At 40.5% G+C, this 15908-nt stretch overlaps 1 protein-coding gene and 1 pseudogene across 1 annotated transcript in view; one reads left to right on the forward strand and one right to left on the reverse strand.

Annotated features, from left to right (window-relative positions):
• Nucleotides 1-957: 957 nt before the first annotated feature.
• On the forward strand, nt 958-1693 carry LOC100352194 (general transcription factor IIF subunit 2 pseudogene; annotated as a pseudogene).
• Nucleotides 1694-15319: 13626 nt separating this feature from the next.
• Nucleotides 15320-15908, reverse strand: part of LOC100351945 (cytochrome P450 2C5-like) — a 51780-nt gene continuing 51191 nt past the window's right edge. Inside the window, exon 8 of the mRNA XM_070057142.1 lies at nt 15320-15430. Coding sequence (XP_069913243.1) covers nt 15320-15430 — 111 coding nt within the window. The remainder of the gene's footprint in view (nt 15431-15908) is intronic.

Consider the following 15908-nt stretch of genomic DNA (forward strand, 5'->3'; position numbering starts at 1 on the left):
AATTCATACCTCAGTGATATATAGTGTCACAAATACTTCAGTAAGTGAGATATTCTTAGAATCCCAGTTTTCCAGGCCCGGTACCATGTCATAGAGGGTAAAGCCACCACCCCCGCTAGGGCATTCATATTGGCTTTGGTTCAAGTCCCAGCTGCTTCATTCTGTGAGTTTGCCATATGGACTGCTTCCTATGTTGGAGCATTCACTCCTTTTTAATTCTATCCACTTTTATCGTGAAACACTTAATTCAATCTGTATGATCACTTTAATGCTTAATCCTATCCAAATGCTCACTTTATCTCTTAAAATGCTATTTTTACCACTGTGCTTTAAGGTATTTGGAAACCCATGGCAAGTTTTTAAACTGTACCCTTAGAAGTAAGTTTTTACAAATGTATGACGAAGTAACAGATTTACATTTATAAATTTCATACATTTCACAGTTACAACAGTGAGTACTTCCCACCATGCTGATCCTCTAACTCTTCGTTTTCTTCCCTCTCTTATTCCCACTCTTATTTTTACTAAAATCTATTTTCAATTAACTTTATGCACATATGATTATTTCTATGTTGAGCAAAGAGTTCAAAATAGTATGAAGGAAAAAAAAAAAAAACTGTTCCTCAACCTTAAAGACAAAGGCTGTTCAAAGTCATTGCTTCTCTGGCACTTTTTTTTTAATATAAGGAACACAGACTTCGTGCATTTCATACATACAAATTTAGGAACTGGTGATTCCACCACACTACCTTCTTTCTCCCAACAATTCATATTTTAATATGGAAACCTCCAGTGTTCCTCAGTTCCAGGTTTTCTATAATCTTGGAAGGTAATCAGCACTGTCTCCTGCAGTCCACCTTCCACCACGCTAGCCTTCTGCTCAGGATAATTGCTCCACAGCACCCAAGGTCCTGAGGCCGCTGCTCCAGTTCACTCACTTCCACCCCCAACAAACTCATGGCCAAGTACGGGGAACTCGATGTGACTGGCGCAAACAGTACACTGGAGTGTGTCTGGTCAATGTTTCTAAATATTTGCCACAGCAATGGGCTAAACTCCTGGAAGAGGTGAAGTTGAGAAACTGCGGATTGTTAAGAATCAAGGAAGGACTGTGGTGTCCTTTACTTTGGATGAAGATATTTCAAATATTCATGATTCTGATGCGAAACCAGCTATAGTCAGTGATCCTCAAGATCATCCCTGTGTCTGGAAAACTGCTGGATGGTAAACGGTATTTACTGAGAGCTCCTTGGAGAGGCTGTCTCTGGAAGGAGCTGGAATAAAGAGCTGAATGCCAACATGTGGCCAGTGAGAATTACATGAGATTGAAGAGATGGTAAACAGAGGACTCCCCCAAAGCAGTAAGACCATCCCAACAACTGGGTATAGTTGTAACAACCAACTACAAACCTGTTGCTAATCATCAATACAACATTGACTATGAAAGGAGAAACAAGATGGAAAACGAGCCTGAGCTGATGAAGAGCAAGTTTTAGCCAGGCTGTTTACAGCCTTTGAGAAGCACTGGTAGTCCAACCTTAGGGACCTGGTGGACATCACAAAACAGCCTGTGGGCTACCTGAAGGAAACCTTGAGAGAAGTTGGTATTCAGAATGTAAAAGAGATCCACAAACATATGTGGGGGCTCAGGCCAGAATACAGACACTAGAGGGGAAAAGAAAAGAAAGATTAAGCCAGTACCTGGGGAGCTGGCTGGTGGAACCCCTGCAGGGTGACACTGAGCCTCAGCCTTGATTCTGAACACTTGAGTGCCTGGGTCTGTAGCAGTAACATGGCTGGTACTGTTGTTTCTGATGGTCAGTTTTTTAAACCTGTAATCCTTACAAAGTTTTATAATTTTTCTTTGAGAAGAAAGAAATTGAGTAACAGATTTGTATCCAACCAGATTATCCATGAATAGGAAAGGGTTGGGGAATTAAAAGGGTTTTTCTTTTTAAAGGATTACCTTCTAAATGTAAAGCGAGGACATTCTTTTCAAGATTAAGACTTTGTCTTGCTCTGTCTCTTGAGGAGCAGAGGTAATGTGGATTCCAAGAGGGGAAAGTCAGCTACAGAAACTGTTAAGAATGAAAAGCCAAAGTTCCATACTCCGAAATTGCTGGAAAACCATTTTTTTTAAATGAGAAGGGGGGAGAAGGTGCCTGTGTTTCACGTTCAGATGCATTAATAAAGGGAATCATAAGTTTGTAGTGAAATGTCAGTTTTCATCCTCAGCTCATTGTACTCTGCTGATATTGATGTGAGAAATGAACAAATACCTGCTCAGTTAGGACTTCTTGGAGCCAGCCTTGTGGCATAGAAGGTAAAGCTGCCACCTGCAATGCAGAATTCCCATATGGGAACCTGTTCAAGGCCTGGCTGCTCTACTTCCAGTCGAGCTGCTTGCTAATGGCCTGAGGAAAGCATCCAAAGTGGTCCAAGTGCTGGGCCTATGCTACTCTCATAGGAGCCCTAGAAGAAGCTCCTAGCTCCTGGCTTCTGCCTAGCCCAGGGCTGACCAACCAGCCAACTAGGGAGTGAACCAGCTGATGGGAAGATCGATCTCTCCTTCTCTGTAACTCTGACTTTTAAATAAATAAATATTTAAAAAGAAACAAAATCATAACCTCCAAGGAGATGGTATTAGAAGATGGATTATGATAGATTTTAGATCATGAGCTTGGTGCCCACATATTTGAAATTTCTGCCTTCTATAAAAGACCCCAGAGAACCCCTTCATCCCTTCTGACACATGAAGACACAGCCAGAAGATGCCATCTGCACACCAGGAAGATCCACACCAGATAACAAATGTGCTGGAGCCTTAATCTTAGACATCCCAGCTTCCAGAAGTGTGAGAACTAAATTTCTGTTCTGTATAAGCCACCAATTCTATGACATTGTTTACATCAGTCTGAACAGACTGAGATTAAATTCCACATGAGTGTACTTAAAGAAATTCTCATGCTGAAAAATGGTCTATCATTTATAAAGGATTCCATCTAAATTCAAATTTACTGATTGATAGACAATCTATATGGGTAGTGGGAAGATAAGTAGGCTGATCTGATAAATAAAATTAACTAAAAGTCAAGTTAAAGATGATGTCTACTGCTCATATTATCCATATTCATATTCATCTGCTTTGTCTGCATAAGATCAGGAATCACAGACTTCTCTCTGCGACCTCCTACCCATAATTCCAAAACCCTAAGCCTGTAGTACTATTCCTCTGCCTTCCTCCTCCCCTGAACACCTTCAAGAATCAGGGGAAGTGCCAGGGACCTGGAGGCTCAGCAGGGATACAGATATCAGGACAGTTGAACTCCAGAAGCTGAACCCTCCCAGGGAGCGCTGTGGCCTCTGCACAGCTCTTTGAACCAGGAATGGAGAGCCTCAAGACTGTGGAAACCCTAAAGAGAGGACAGCTCTGGGAAGAAGATAGGTGGAGACAAGACACATTCATAATAAAGAGCTCTTCCACTCTGCCAGCCCTGGAATACTGGGTCTGATGGTGGGTATGAGAAGTTGCTGACTGTATCTGAGGAAGGGCCACCTTCTGGATGTGATGGTCATGAGTGCCAAGAATGTGAGTCTTCCTGTGGGGTTTGCCTCCATCTGACCTGAGCAAGGCTGTGTGATGCCTCACCATAGGGAAGCTGGAACTGACATAAGAGGGGTTTGGTAACCTCCAGCTTATGCGGTATTTCCTAATTCTAATAATACGATTTGAATCTGCTCACAACAAGCCCCTGTGTGCACCCACTTAACAATTTTTTACTGAACATTTGTGAATAGAAAGGAAAAATGGTGGGTGAGTGAAGGAGGGAAAAAGCAAAGATGAGACATAAAAACAGTCCAGCTCCGCGGCTCACTAGGCTAATCCTCTGCCTTGTGGCGCCAGCACACCGGGTTCTAGTCCCGTCGGGGCGCCGGATTCTGTCCCGGTTGCCCCTCTTCCAGGCCAGCTCTCTGCTGTGGCCAGGGAGTGCATTGGAGGATGGCCCAAGTACTTGGACCCTGCACCCCATGGGAGACCAGGAGAAGCACCTGGCTCCTACCATCGGATCAGCGCGGTGAGCTGGCCACAGTACACTGGCTGCGGCGGCCATTGGAGGGTGAACCAATGGCAAAAGGAAGACCTTTCTCTCTCTCTCTCTCTCACTGTCCACTCTGCCTGTCAAAAAAATAAATAAAAATAAAATAAAATAAAAAAACGGATAGCATGGCCAGCAGTGTGGCATAGCACGTTAACTTTCCTCCTGTAGTGCCTGCATCCCATATGGGTTCTGGTTCAAGTTCCGGCAGCTCCACTTTGATCCAGCTCTCTGCTATGGCCTGGGAAAGCAATAGAAGATGAGGCAAGCCCTTGGGCACCTGCACCTACTTGGGAGTCCCAGAAGAAACTCCTGCCTCATTGCTTTGGATTGACATAGCCCTGGCCATTATGGTCATCTGGGAAGTGAACCAGGAGATGGAAGATGTCTCTCTCTCTCTCTCTTTGTGTATGTGTCTCTCTCTGTCTCTCTCTGTCTCTCTCTCTCTCTCTGCCTCTCTGCAACTATGCCTTTCAAACTAAGAAACAGTTCTTAACTGTTTAAAAAAAAAAAAACACTGGATAGATTCCAAAGGAAGGCAATGGAACAAATGGGAGAAAGGCTTATGGTCAATGCACACAAGTCAGAGATAAGAGAATTTTAGTGGAAACAGGAATGCAAGCTGTGTATCACCTGTCCATGGTCTCAGGTCATGGGGACACAATCAGTTCGTACTAGGATTACTAGGTTAGGACAATGAGAATTCTGAGTAAGCAGCAAAGTCAGTGTCCGAGAATACTAAGAAGGGTTCTTTCCAGTTGTTCCTCTAGATTTTGAGTTGATTTCTTGTGGGACTGTATTCTAGCTCTTCAAACTCACTGCTTTGAAATCTCTGGTTTCAGATTGCCCTGTCTCTGGCTGCTCGTGGGGATCTGCCTTGTCAGACAGGAACTACAATATTCCTCTTTTGCTTTGATGAGACAGTCTTTTCATTTCTTTTCTCTGCAAGTTGTCACTCTGCTCTCTTGATGGATGCTTCCTCCAACTGGACATCTTTATGATGACCTCTAAGGTGCTATTTTCTCCTGTTCTTCAGTCCATGTCAGTGTGAGATGTGTTATTCTTGCACTTTGGAATGTCTAACTGCGCACTCGACTCTGTCCTCTTCCCTGGGTGGTCACATTCTCTACATCTCTTGCTTCTTCTTTTTTTTTAACTTTTATTTAATGCATATAAATTTCCAAAGTACAGAATATTGATTACAATGGCTTCCCCCCCATAACGTCCCTCCAACCTGCAACCCTAACCTTATACACTCCTTCTCCCCTTCCATTCATATCAAGATTCATTTTCGATTCTCTTTATATACAGAAGATCAGTTTAGCATACATTAAGTAAAGATTTCAACAGTTTGCTCCCACACAGAAACATAAAGTGAAAAATACTGTTTGAGTACTAGTTATAGCATTAGATCTCAATATACAGCACACTAAGGACAAAGATCCTACATGAGGAGTAAGTGCACAGTGACTCCTGTTGTTGATTTAACAAATTGACACTCTTGTTTATGGCATCAGTAATCACCCTAGGCTCTTGTCATGAGTTTCCAAGGCTATGGAAGCCCCCTGAGTTCACTGACTATGATCATATTTAAACAAGGCCATGGTCAAAGTTCTCTCCTCCCTTCAGAGAAAGGTACCTCCTTCTTTGATGACCCATTCTTTCCACTGGGATATCACTAGTAGAGATCTTCATTTAGGTTTTTTTTTCCCCCGGAGTATCTTGCCTTTCCATGCCTGAAATACTCTCATGGGCATTTCAGCCAGATCCGCATGCCTTAAGGGCTGATTCTGAGCCAGAGTGCTGTTAGAACATTTGCCATTCTATGGGTCTGCTGTGTATCTCACTTCCCATGTTGGATCATTCTCTCTCTTTTTGATTCTATCAGCTAGTATTTGCAGACACTATTCTTGTTTATGTGATCCCTTTGGTTCTTAGTCCTATCATTACGATCAATTGTGAACAGAAATTGATCACTGGGACTAGTGAGATGGCATTGGTACATGCCACCTCGATGGGATTGAATTGGAATCCCCTGGTATGTTTCTAACTCTACTGTTTGAGGTAAGTCAGCTTGAGCATGTCCCGAATTGCACATCTCTTCCCTCTCTTATTCCTACTCTTATATTTAACAGCAATCACTTTTCAGTTAAGTTTCAGCAGTTAAGAAGAATTGTGTATTGATTACAATATTCAACCAAAAGTATTAAGTAGAACAAACAGAAAAAAATAAAAGAGGGATAACATATTAAGCTGCTCATCAACAGTCAGGGTGAGGGCTGATCAAGTCACCGTTTCTCATAGTGTTCATTTCACTTTAACAGGTTTCCTTTTTGGTGCTCAGTTAGTTGTCACCTATCAAGGAGAACAAGTGGAATTTGTCCCTTTGGGATTGGCTTATTTCACTCAACATAATGTTTTCCAAATTCCTAACAGGGATCACTTTTCAGTTAAAATTTAAACACCTAAGAATAATTGTGTGTTAATTACAGAGTTCAACAAATGGTACTAGAACAAAAAAAAAAATACTAAAATGGATAAAGTATTACATTGTACATCAACAATCAGGACAAGAGCTGATCAAGTCACTGTTTCTCATAGTGTCCATTTCACTTCAACAGGTTTCCCCTTTGGTGCTCAGTTAGTTGTCGCTGATCAGGGAGAACATATGATATTTGTCCCTTTGGGACTGGCTTAATTCACTCAGCATGATGTTTTCCAAATTCCTCCATCTTGTTACAAATGACCGGGTTTCGTTGTTTTTGACTGCTGTATAGTATTCTATAGAGTACATGTCCCATAATTTCTTTATCCAGTCTACTGTTGATGGGCATTTGCGTTGTTCCAGGTCTTAGCTATTGTGAATTGAGCTGCAATAAACATTAATGTGCAGACTGCTTTTTTGTTTGCCAATTTAATTTCCTTTGTGTAAATTCCAAGGAGTGGGATGGCTGGGTCGAATGGTAGGGTTATATTCAGGTTTCTGAGGAATCTCCAGACTGACTTCCATAGTGGCTTAACCAGTTTGCATTCCCACCAACAGTGGGTTAGTGTCCCTTTTTCCCCACATCCTCTCCAGCATCTATTGTTGGAAGATTTCTGAATGTGAGCCATTCTAACTGGGGTGAGGTGAAACCTCATTGTGGTTTTGATTTGCATTTCCCTGATTGCTAGTGATCTTGAACATTTTTTCATGTGTCTGTTGGCCATTTGGATTTCCTCTTTTGAAAAATGTCTATTGAGGTCCTTGGCCCATCTCTTAAGTGGGTTGTTTGTTTTGATCTTGTGGAGTTTCTTGATCTCTTTGTAGATTCTGGTTATCAACCCTTTATCAGTTGCATAGTTTGCAAATATTTTTTCCCATTCTGTCGGTTGTCTCTTCACTCTCCTGACCGTTTCTTTTGCAGTACAGAAACTTCTCAATTTGATGCAATCCCAAATGTTAATTTTGGCTTTGCTTACTGTGCTTCTGGGGTGTTTTCCAAGAAGTCTTTGCCCATACCTATATCTCCAATGTTCTCTAGTAATTTGATGGTGTCATGTCGTAGATTTAAGTCTTTAATCCACGTTGAATGCATTTTTGTGTAAGGTGAAAGGTAGTGGTCTTGCTTCATGATTTTGCACGTGGAAATCCAATTTTCCCAGCACAATTTATTGAATAGAGTATCCTTACTCCAAGGATTGTTTTTGGACCCTTGATCAAATATGAGTTGGCTGTAGATGTTTGGATTGATTTCTGGTGTTTCAATTCTGTTCCATTGGTCTATCCATCTGTTTCTGTACCAGTGCCATGCTGTTTTGATTACAGCTGCCCTGTAGTATGTCCTGAAATCTGGTATTGTGATGCCTCCAGCTTCGTTTTTGTTGTACAAGATTGCTTTAGCTATTTGAGGTCTCCTGTTCCTCCATATGAATTTCAGCATCATTTTTTCTAGATCTGATAAGAAGGTCTTCGGTATCTTGATTGGTATTGAATTGAATGTATAAATTGCTTTAGGGAGAATGGACATTTTGATGATATTGATTCTTCCAATCCATGAGCATGGAAGATTTTTCCATTTCTTGGTATCCTCTTCTATTTCTTTCTTTAAGGTTATGCAATTTTTATCATAGAGATCTTTAACGTCCTTGGTTAAGTTTATTCCAAGGTATTTGATTGTTTTTGTAGCTATTGTGAATGGGATTGATCTTAGAAGTTCTTCCTCAGCCATGGCATTGTCTGTGTATACAAAGTCTGTTAATTTTTGTGCATTGATTTTATACCCTGCTACTTTGCCAAAATCTTCTATGAGTCCCAATAGTCTCTTAGTAGAGTTCTTTGGGTCCCCTAAATAAAGAATCATGTCATCTACAAAGAGGGATAATTTGAGTTCTTCCTTCCCAATTTGTATCCCTTTAATTTCTTTTTCTTGCCTAATAGCTCTGGCTAGAACCTCCAGAACTATATTAAATAGCAGTGGTGAGAGTGGGCATCCCTGTCTGGTACCAGATCTCAGTGGAAATGCTTCCAACTTTTCCCCATTCAATAGGATGTTGGCTGTGGGTTTTTCATAGATTGCTTTGATTGTATTGAGGAATGTTCTTTCCAAACCCAGTTTGCTTAGAGTTTTCATCATGAAAGGGTGTTGTATTTTATCAAATGCTTTCTCGGCGTCTATTGAGATAATCATATGTTTTTTCTTCTGCAGTCTGTTAATGTGGTGTATCGCATTGATTGTCTTGCGCACAATAAACCATCCCTGCATACCAGGGATAAATCCCACTTGGTCTGGGTGGATGATCTTTCTGATGTGTTGTTGCATTCTCTTGGCCAGAATTTTATTGAGGATTTTTGCATCTATGTTCATCAGGGATATTGGTCTGTAATGCTCTTTCAGTGCTGCATCTTTTTCCGGCTTAGGAATTAAGGTGATGCTGGCTTCATAGTAAGAATTTGGGAGGATTCCCTCTTCTTCTATTGTTCTGAATAGTTTGAGAAGAATTGGAGTTAGTTCTTCTTTAAATGTCTTGTAGAATTCAGCAGTGAATCCTTCTGGTCCTGGGCTTTTCTTTGTTGGGAGGGCCTTTATTACTGTTTCAATTTCTGTCTGAGTTATGGGTCTATTTAGGTTTTCGATGTCTTCCTGGTTCAATGTAGGTAGGTTGCATGTGTCCAGGAATCTATCCATTTCTGATAGGTTTCCCTGTTTGCTGGCATACAGGTCCTTGTAGTAATTTCTGATGATTCTTTTTATTTCTGTGGTGTCTGTTGTTGCGTTTCCTTTTTCATCTCTGATTTTATTGATTTGGGTCTTTTCTCTTCTTTTTTTAGTTAGTTGGGCCAATGGGGTGTCAATTTTGTTTATTTTTTCAAAAAACCAGCTCCTCGTTTGGCTGATTTTTTGTAATGTTGTTTTGGATTCAATCCTGTTGATTTCTTCTCTGATTTTAATTATTTCTCTTCTCCTACTAGATTTGGGTCTGGTTTGCTGCAGTTTTTCTAGATCCTTGAGGTGAATTGAAAGCTCATCTATTTGGTGCCTTTCCAATTTCTTGATGTAGGCACCTATTGATATAAACTTTCCTCTTAACACTGCTTTTGCTGTATCCCATAAGTTTTGGTATGTTGTGCTGTTATCCTCATTTACTTCCAGAAAATTCTTGATTTCTCGTTTAATTTCTTCTATGACCCATTGTTAATTCAGGAGCATGTTGTTCAATCTCCATGTGTTTGCATATGCTCTAGGGATTCCTGAGTTGCTAATTTCCAACTTCATTCCTTTATGGTCTGAGAAGCTGCATGGTATGATTCTAATTCTTTTGAATTTGCTGAGACTTGCTTTATGGCCTAGTATGTGGTCAATCCTAGAGAAGGTTCCATGTACTGCTGAGAAGAATGTAAAATCTTTAGCTGTAGGATTGAAAGTTCTGTATATATCTGTTAGATCCTTTTGGGTTATAGTGTCATTTAAATCTACTGTATCCTTGTTGACCTTCTGTCCGGATGATCTGTCTATTTCTGAGAGTGGAGTATTGAAGTCCCCCAGTACTATTGTATTGGGGTCTAAGTCTCCCTTTAAGTCTGTTAACAAATCTTTTAGATAAACCGGTGCCCTGTAGTTAGGTGCATATACATTGATAATTGTTATATCTTCTTGTTGTATTGATCCCTTAATCATTATATAGTGTCCCTCTTTTTCTCTCTTAACAGTTTTTGTGGTAAAGTTTATGTTGTCCGATGTTAAGATGGCTACGCCTGCTCTTTTTTCATTTCTGTTGGCATGGTATATCTTTTTCCAGCCTTTCACTTTCAGTCTGTATGGATCTATGTTGGAAAGATGTGTTTCTTGTAAGCAGCAAATAGAAGGGTTTTGTTCCTTAATCCAATCAGCCAATCCGTGTCTTTTAACTGGACAGTTCAGGCCATTAACGTTCAATGTGACTAATGATAACTGGTAACTTTGCCCTGCCATTTGCCAAAGATAAGTTCTAATATATGCTTTGAATTCCCTGTGATCTTTTGCTGTGAGGTTTCCTTCCTTTACCTTCTTTCATATTGATGGCCGTGTTTCTGTGTTTCTGTGTGTAACACATCTTTAAGCATCTTTTGCAGGGCTGGACGAGTGGACACAAAGTCTTTCAATTTCAGTTTGCTATGAAAAGTCTTTATTTCACCTTCATTCACAAATGATAGCTTTGCAGGATATAATATTCTGGGCTGGCAGTTTTCTCTCTTAGTACCTGGTCTATATCTCGCCATTCCCTCCTAGCTTGTAGGGTTTCTGATGAGAAGCCAGCTGTGAGTCTGATTGGAGATCCTCTGAGAGTAATCTGACGTTTCTCTCTTGCACATTTTAGGATCTATTCTTTATTTTTCACTGTGGAGAGTTTAATTACAATGTGTCGTGGTGAGGATCTCTTTTGGTCATGTTTATTAGGGGTTCTGTGAGCTTCCTGTACTAGGATTTCTCTGTCCTTCTCCAAACCTGGGAAATTTTCTGCTAATATCTCACTAAAAAGGCCTTCTAATCCTTTCTCCCTCTCCATGCCTTCAGGAACTCCTAGAACCCGAATGTTGGTTTTTTTAGTAGTATCCTGCAAATTCCTGACAATATGTTTTAGATTTCTAATTTCCTCTTCTTTTTTTGGTCTGACTGTATCCTTTCCTGTTCTCTGTCTTGTAAGTCTGATATTCTCTCTTCTGCTTCACCCATTCTGTTTGTAAGGCTCTCTATTGTGTTTTTCATTTGATCTATTGAATTCTTCATTTCATTATGATTTCTTGTCACTATCACAGTTTCCTGTTGTACTAGTTGTTTCGTTTCATTTTGATTCCTCCTTAATATTTCATTTTCACGAGAGAGATTTTCTATCTTGTCCATTAAGGATTTCTGTAGTTCAAGAATTTGTTTTTGAGAACTTCTTAATGTGCTTATCAATTTTTTGAGATCTGCTTCTTGCATTTCTTCTAACTCATCATCTTCATAATCTTGAATTGGGGTGTCTTTTTTGTTTGGGGGCGTCATGGTGACTTCCTTGTTTTTATTGCCTCGGTTTTTGCGTTTGGTATTTGGAATATTGGAGCTATTTGGTTTCTTCACTGTGGTGCTTTTTCTTGTTATACTATGACTTTAGATTAAGTGGACTGTCTGTTTTTGATGGAGTCTTAGAGGCTTGAGATGGGTGTGGCCTGGGAGCTCTGTTTGGTGTGCCAAAGGTGACACTCCCAGGTTAGGCGTGGTAGATCTCTCTCTCTCTCTTTCTTTCTTTTTTTGATTCAAACAGCTGAATGAAGTTGGAGGTAGTTAGCAGGCAAATGATATACCCACAGGAGCCAGAGATCGGAAGGTCTTTCCCAAGGACCACACAGGGAATCTGTTCTGCCCTCAGGGTGGGCTCATATTCTCCTTCAGTCTCCCACTGGGTTGCCAAAGTTACGGAATTGTAGCGTCTCTGGAGAGTACTCACGTGAATTCCATGAGTTCTCTCCCCCACCGTCTCTTTTTTCACAGTCTCAGTTCAGTAGCACCACAAATTTACTAGGTCCTAATCTCCTGTTAATTCACCCCGCCCATAGTCAGGTTTTTCTGCTAGGCTCAGGGCCGGTGCACACCTGAGGTCGCTCTACTTATGACGTATGTCCAAGATGGCACCTGCTCTTTGTCTTGCTCGCCCTTGAAAGGTGAGCGGAGAGTGAGAAACCCGTGTCCGTACCAGTCACCTTTTTTTTTTCTCTCTCTCTTCCATTTAGCCTGGTGAACTTTTCCCCCCTGGGGGTCATTCCTTCTAGTTTCCTCTCTCCGCTTGCCTGCCGGTGTCTCGGGCTATTGAGGTTTGGCTCACCTCGTGTTCCAGCGCTGGTGTGTTGAGTCTGCCGCTGGTGTCCCGAACTGTGGGCTCCCACGCTCTCCACGCAGGTCCACTGTGAATCACGCATTCCGGAAGAGTTTCTTCTGCTGTTTCCTCCCCTACTCTTCCTTGAACCTGCAGTATCTCCACTTTTATTAAACTGTCTCTCCCCGGACTATCAGTGTGCTCCCTTCCTATTCCGCCATCTTGCTGCCTACCTCTACATCTCTTGCTTCTACCACGTTTCCTGCATTCTCTTTACCCAGGGGAGCTTCTAGGTCTTTGAATTTGAGCCACTGTCCTGTAGAGAAGTGGCCTGACTCTGCACTCAGGTCCCACAGCTCACTGTGGAAATCCTAAGTTTTTCATCAGTTGCCCTTAGTAGTTTCTATTGTCTTTTGACTTCTGAGTTTTGCTGGAAGTGGTTTCGTATTTTAAACAAAATGTTGTTTTATGAATAATGAGAATTTTCCCAGGATTTTTTGCTGCGTTGCATATAAGAAAATGTATCAGGGGTGTTGCCCTGTCCATGTAAGGAGACACTTCTGAATACTCATTTTCTTGTAAACTTGAGCAAAACTGATTGTGGGTTTCAATTATGTTGCAGCTAATGTTGGTATGCTAATGCCAGGTTTTTGTCTTGCTGTGATGATCACTCTAAAAATGCTGTCTTAATGCAGAGAGAGGTGAATACTTGAATCATGACAGCACCCTCCACTTCAACCATGGACATGGTGTAAGCAGTGAGAAATGCTCCCTTATCACCAGTGAATCTGCATTGAATGTCTTCAGTTCAAGACTTAATGAAACATTCATGTTTGGCCTCAATGAGAAGTTGATTTTTTCAGTATACAAGATTGCCTTCTTGCTACACCTATGCCAATACATGAATTACCACATTTTCATTTTCCTGTCAAGAAGATTTAAAAGGTGCTTAATAGTTTTAATTTGCAATATTTATTTTAAATAAATTTTCATGGTAAGTAACAATATACATTTCTTCTTTTATGTCCTTAATAACCATTTCCCATATTTCTAATATTGTTGGGGGTTTCATGGAATATTGTTAAATGAAAAAAAGAAGCTTTAGAATGTACATGTAGTAAGAGTTCAATGTTACAAAACATTTAATGCTATATGTATGTGTTTATATGCACTGATATTCTCTGATAATATATGACTACACATTCATATATGTACAGAAACATGTAAATCTTTATAGTAGTTTATTAACTGGGCTTAAGCAGGTTCAGCCCCTGCTTTCAACACCAACATGCCATATTGAAATGGCAGTTCAAGTACTGACTGCTCCTCTTCCATCCATCTCCCTGTTAATGCAACCAGGAAGGCAGGAGAAAATGGACCAGGTACATGGGTCCCTGCAATCCACATGGGTACCAGGATATAGTTCAGGACGCCTGGATTTAGCCTGTCCCAGAACTAGCTGTGACAGCCATTTGTGGAGGGAAGCAGAGAATGGAAGATTTTTGTCTCTCCATCTCTCTATGATATTCTACATTTAAAATAAATAAATAAATCTTTATCTACTAACTTAAAGATGCATGACAATGTGTCTTCGTCTGGGAGATGAGCTCAGAAAGGGGAATGAGTGATATCACTTTTAATTTCAGATACAGAAGGAGAAGGAGGGAAAAACATGGTTAAAATACAAGGAGTATTTGATTTTCAGGTACCTTTGGTTTAGAGTGGAAATGAGGCTGATTAATTCAAATAAATAGCCCAAAATTGCCTTCAAAATTATGTTAAGTGTGAAACAGCATGATGGAATGTAGAAAAATGATAACATAGGCTTTCTATGGATTTTGATCATGTTCTGGAAAAAAGCACTGAGAACATAAGATTAGAAATAAAACAATGCACATATATACCTGCCTCTAAATTGAAAATAGGGTGTAAAATAATATTCCAAATTTTTATTCTATGTTCACAAGAGCCCCAAGAAGGAACATGAATTGTAAAACCCAATGATTGTCTTTCTTTAAGCTGATCCTCTCAACTTTCCCTACAGGTTAGAACTGTTCCTAGCATAGTTATTTTTAGGGCCTAGCATTTTGTGTAGCAGACAAAGCCAAGAAAAGCAGTAGAAGATGGCCCCATTGCTTGGGTTCCTGACACCCATATGAGACCTGGATGATGCTCCTGACTTATCTGGCTAAGCCCTAGCCATTGCAGCTTTTTGTAAAATAACCAGTTAGTGGAAGAACGATCTCTCTCTCTCTCTCTCTCTCTCTCTCTCTCTCCATCCTGCTCCTCCTCCCCCTGTTCACCTTCTCCCTTGTGTCTGTAACTCTGACTTTCAAATAAATAAATAAATGTTTAAAAATTTGTTTCTCTCTTCTGAAACCACAACTCCAATAACTCTAGGTGACATTCAGACAAAACAACTTTTTACCATCTTCCCTTTCATCCCTCACTCTGCTTCTCATTATGAAAGCTGGTGTGACCTATTGGGACTCTATATTTGTTTATTTCTTACCTGCTTGATGCACAAATGAAGAGAATACAGAGAACTGACACTAGCATTATTATTTTCCTTTTATTTAGATCATGGAGACTGAAGTATGGGTCTAAATTGTCATATTCAAATATTTATTTCTGTTTTATAGTGATAAGACTTGGTAAAGCAACATTGATATGAATTAGCAAATGCAGAAATCAGTATAGGTGTTGCAGAATGTAGGGAATAGCAGATGTTCTCATGAAATGATGTTATGAAATTCCCTAAATGGAGGTTGTGTGTTTACTGGATCTGAGGGAATAGTAAGATGTGAGAGAGGTCAGAGAGGGTGTCTCTGACAGAGGAGGGGATAGACAGTGCCTGTGAAGATGGGGGATTGCAGATGACGGTACAGTAGAAGCCAGTCTGCCCCTTTTCATACAGGAAAGAAGAAGAGCTCGTAAGAATGTGGCACAGAAACAAATCCATTGACAACTGCAGTGATGTCCAGGTCCTTTGGCTCAACCGGAGATTGCAGTTTGAAGTTCTGCAAAATGGAGGTCAGGAACAAAAACAGCTTGATGTGGGCCAGGCCCTCACCCACACACATCCATTTTCCTGAAAATAACAAACAGAGAGGGCATTCACTTGCAGTGTGTAACTGTGAATGTAACAAACACTGTGTTAGTAACTGGTACAAAGAAAATATACAGTAATTGATGGATGGATGGATGGATGGATGGAAATTTGGAAAGGTGTTTGTATGCACAAATGTATAATGTCTGGCACACTTCTCTCTCCTCTTAGCCCTAGCCATACGCATTTTTCACAAACCTACAGCCAGCATCATATTGAATGGGGAAAAATTGGAAGCATTTCCATTAAGATGTGGAAAAATACAAGCATGTCCACTTTCACCATTACTATTCAATACAGTTCCAGAAATTTTGTCAGAGCTGCTGGGCAAGAAAAGAAATCAAAGAGATACAAATGGGAAAGCAGGAAGTCAAAGTATCCCTGTTTGC

Source organism: Oryctolagus cuniculus, chromosome 15, assembly GCF_964237555.1.
Source record: "Oryctolagus cuniculus chromosome 15, mOryCun1.1, whole genome shotgun sequence".
Taxonomy (NCBI): domain Eukaryota; kingdom Metazoa; phylum Chordata; class Mammalia; order Lagomorpha; family Leporidae; genus Oryctolagus; species Oryctolagus cuniculus.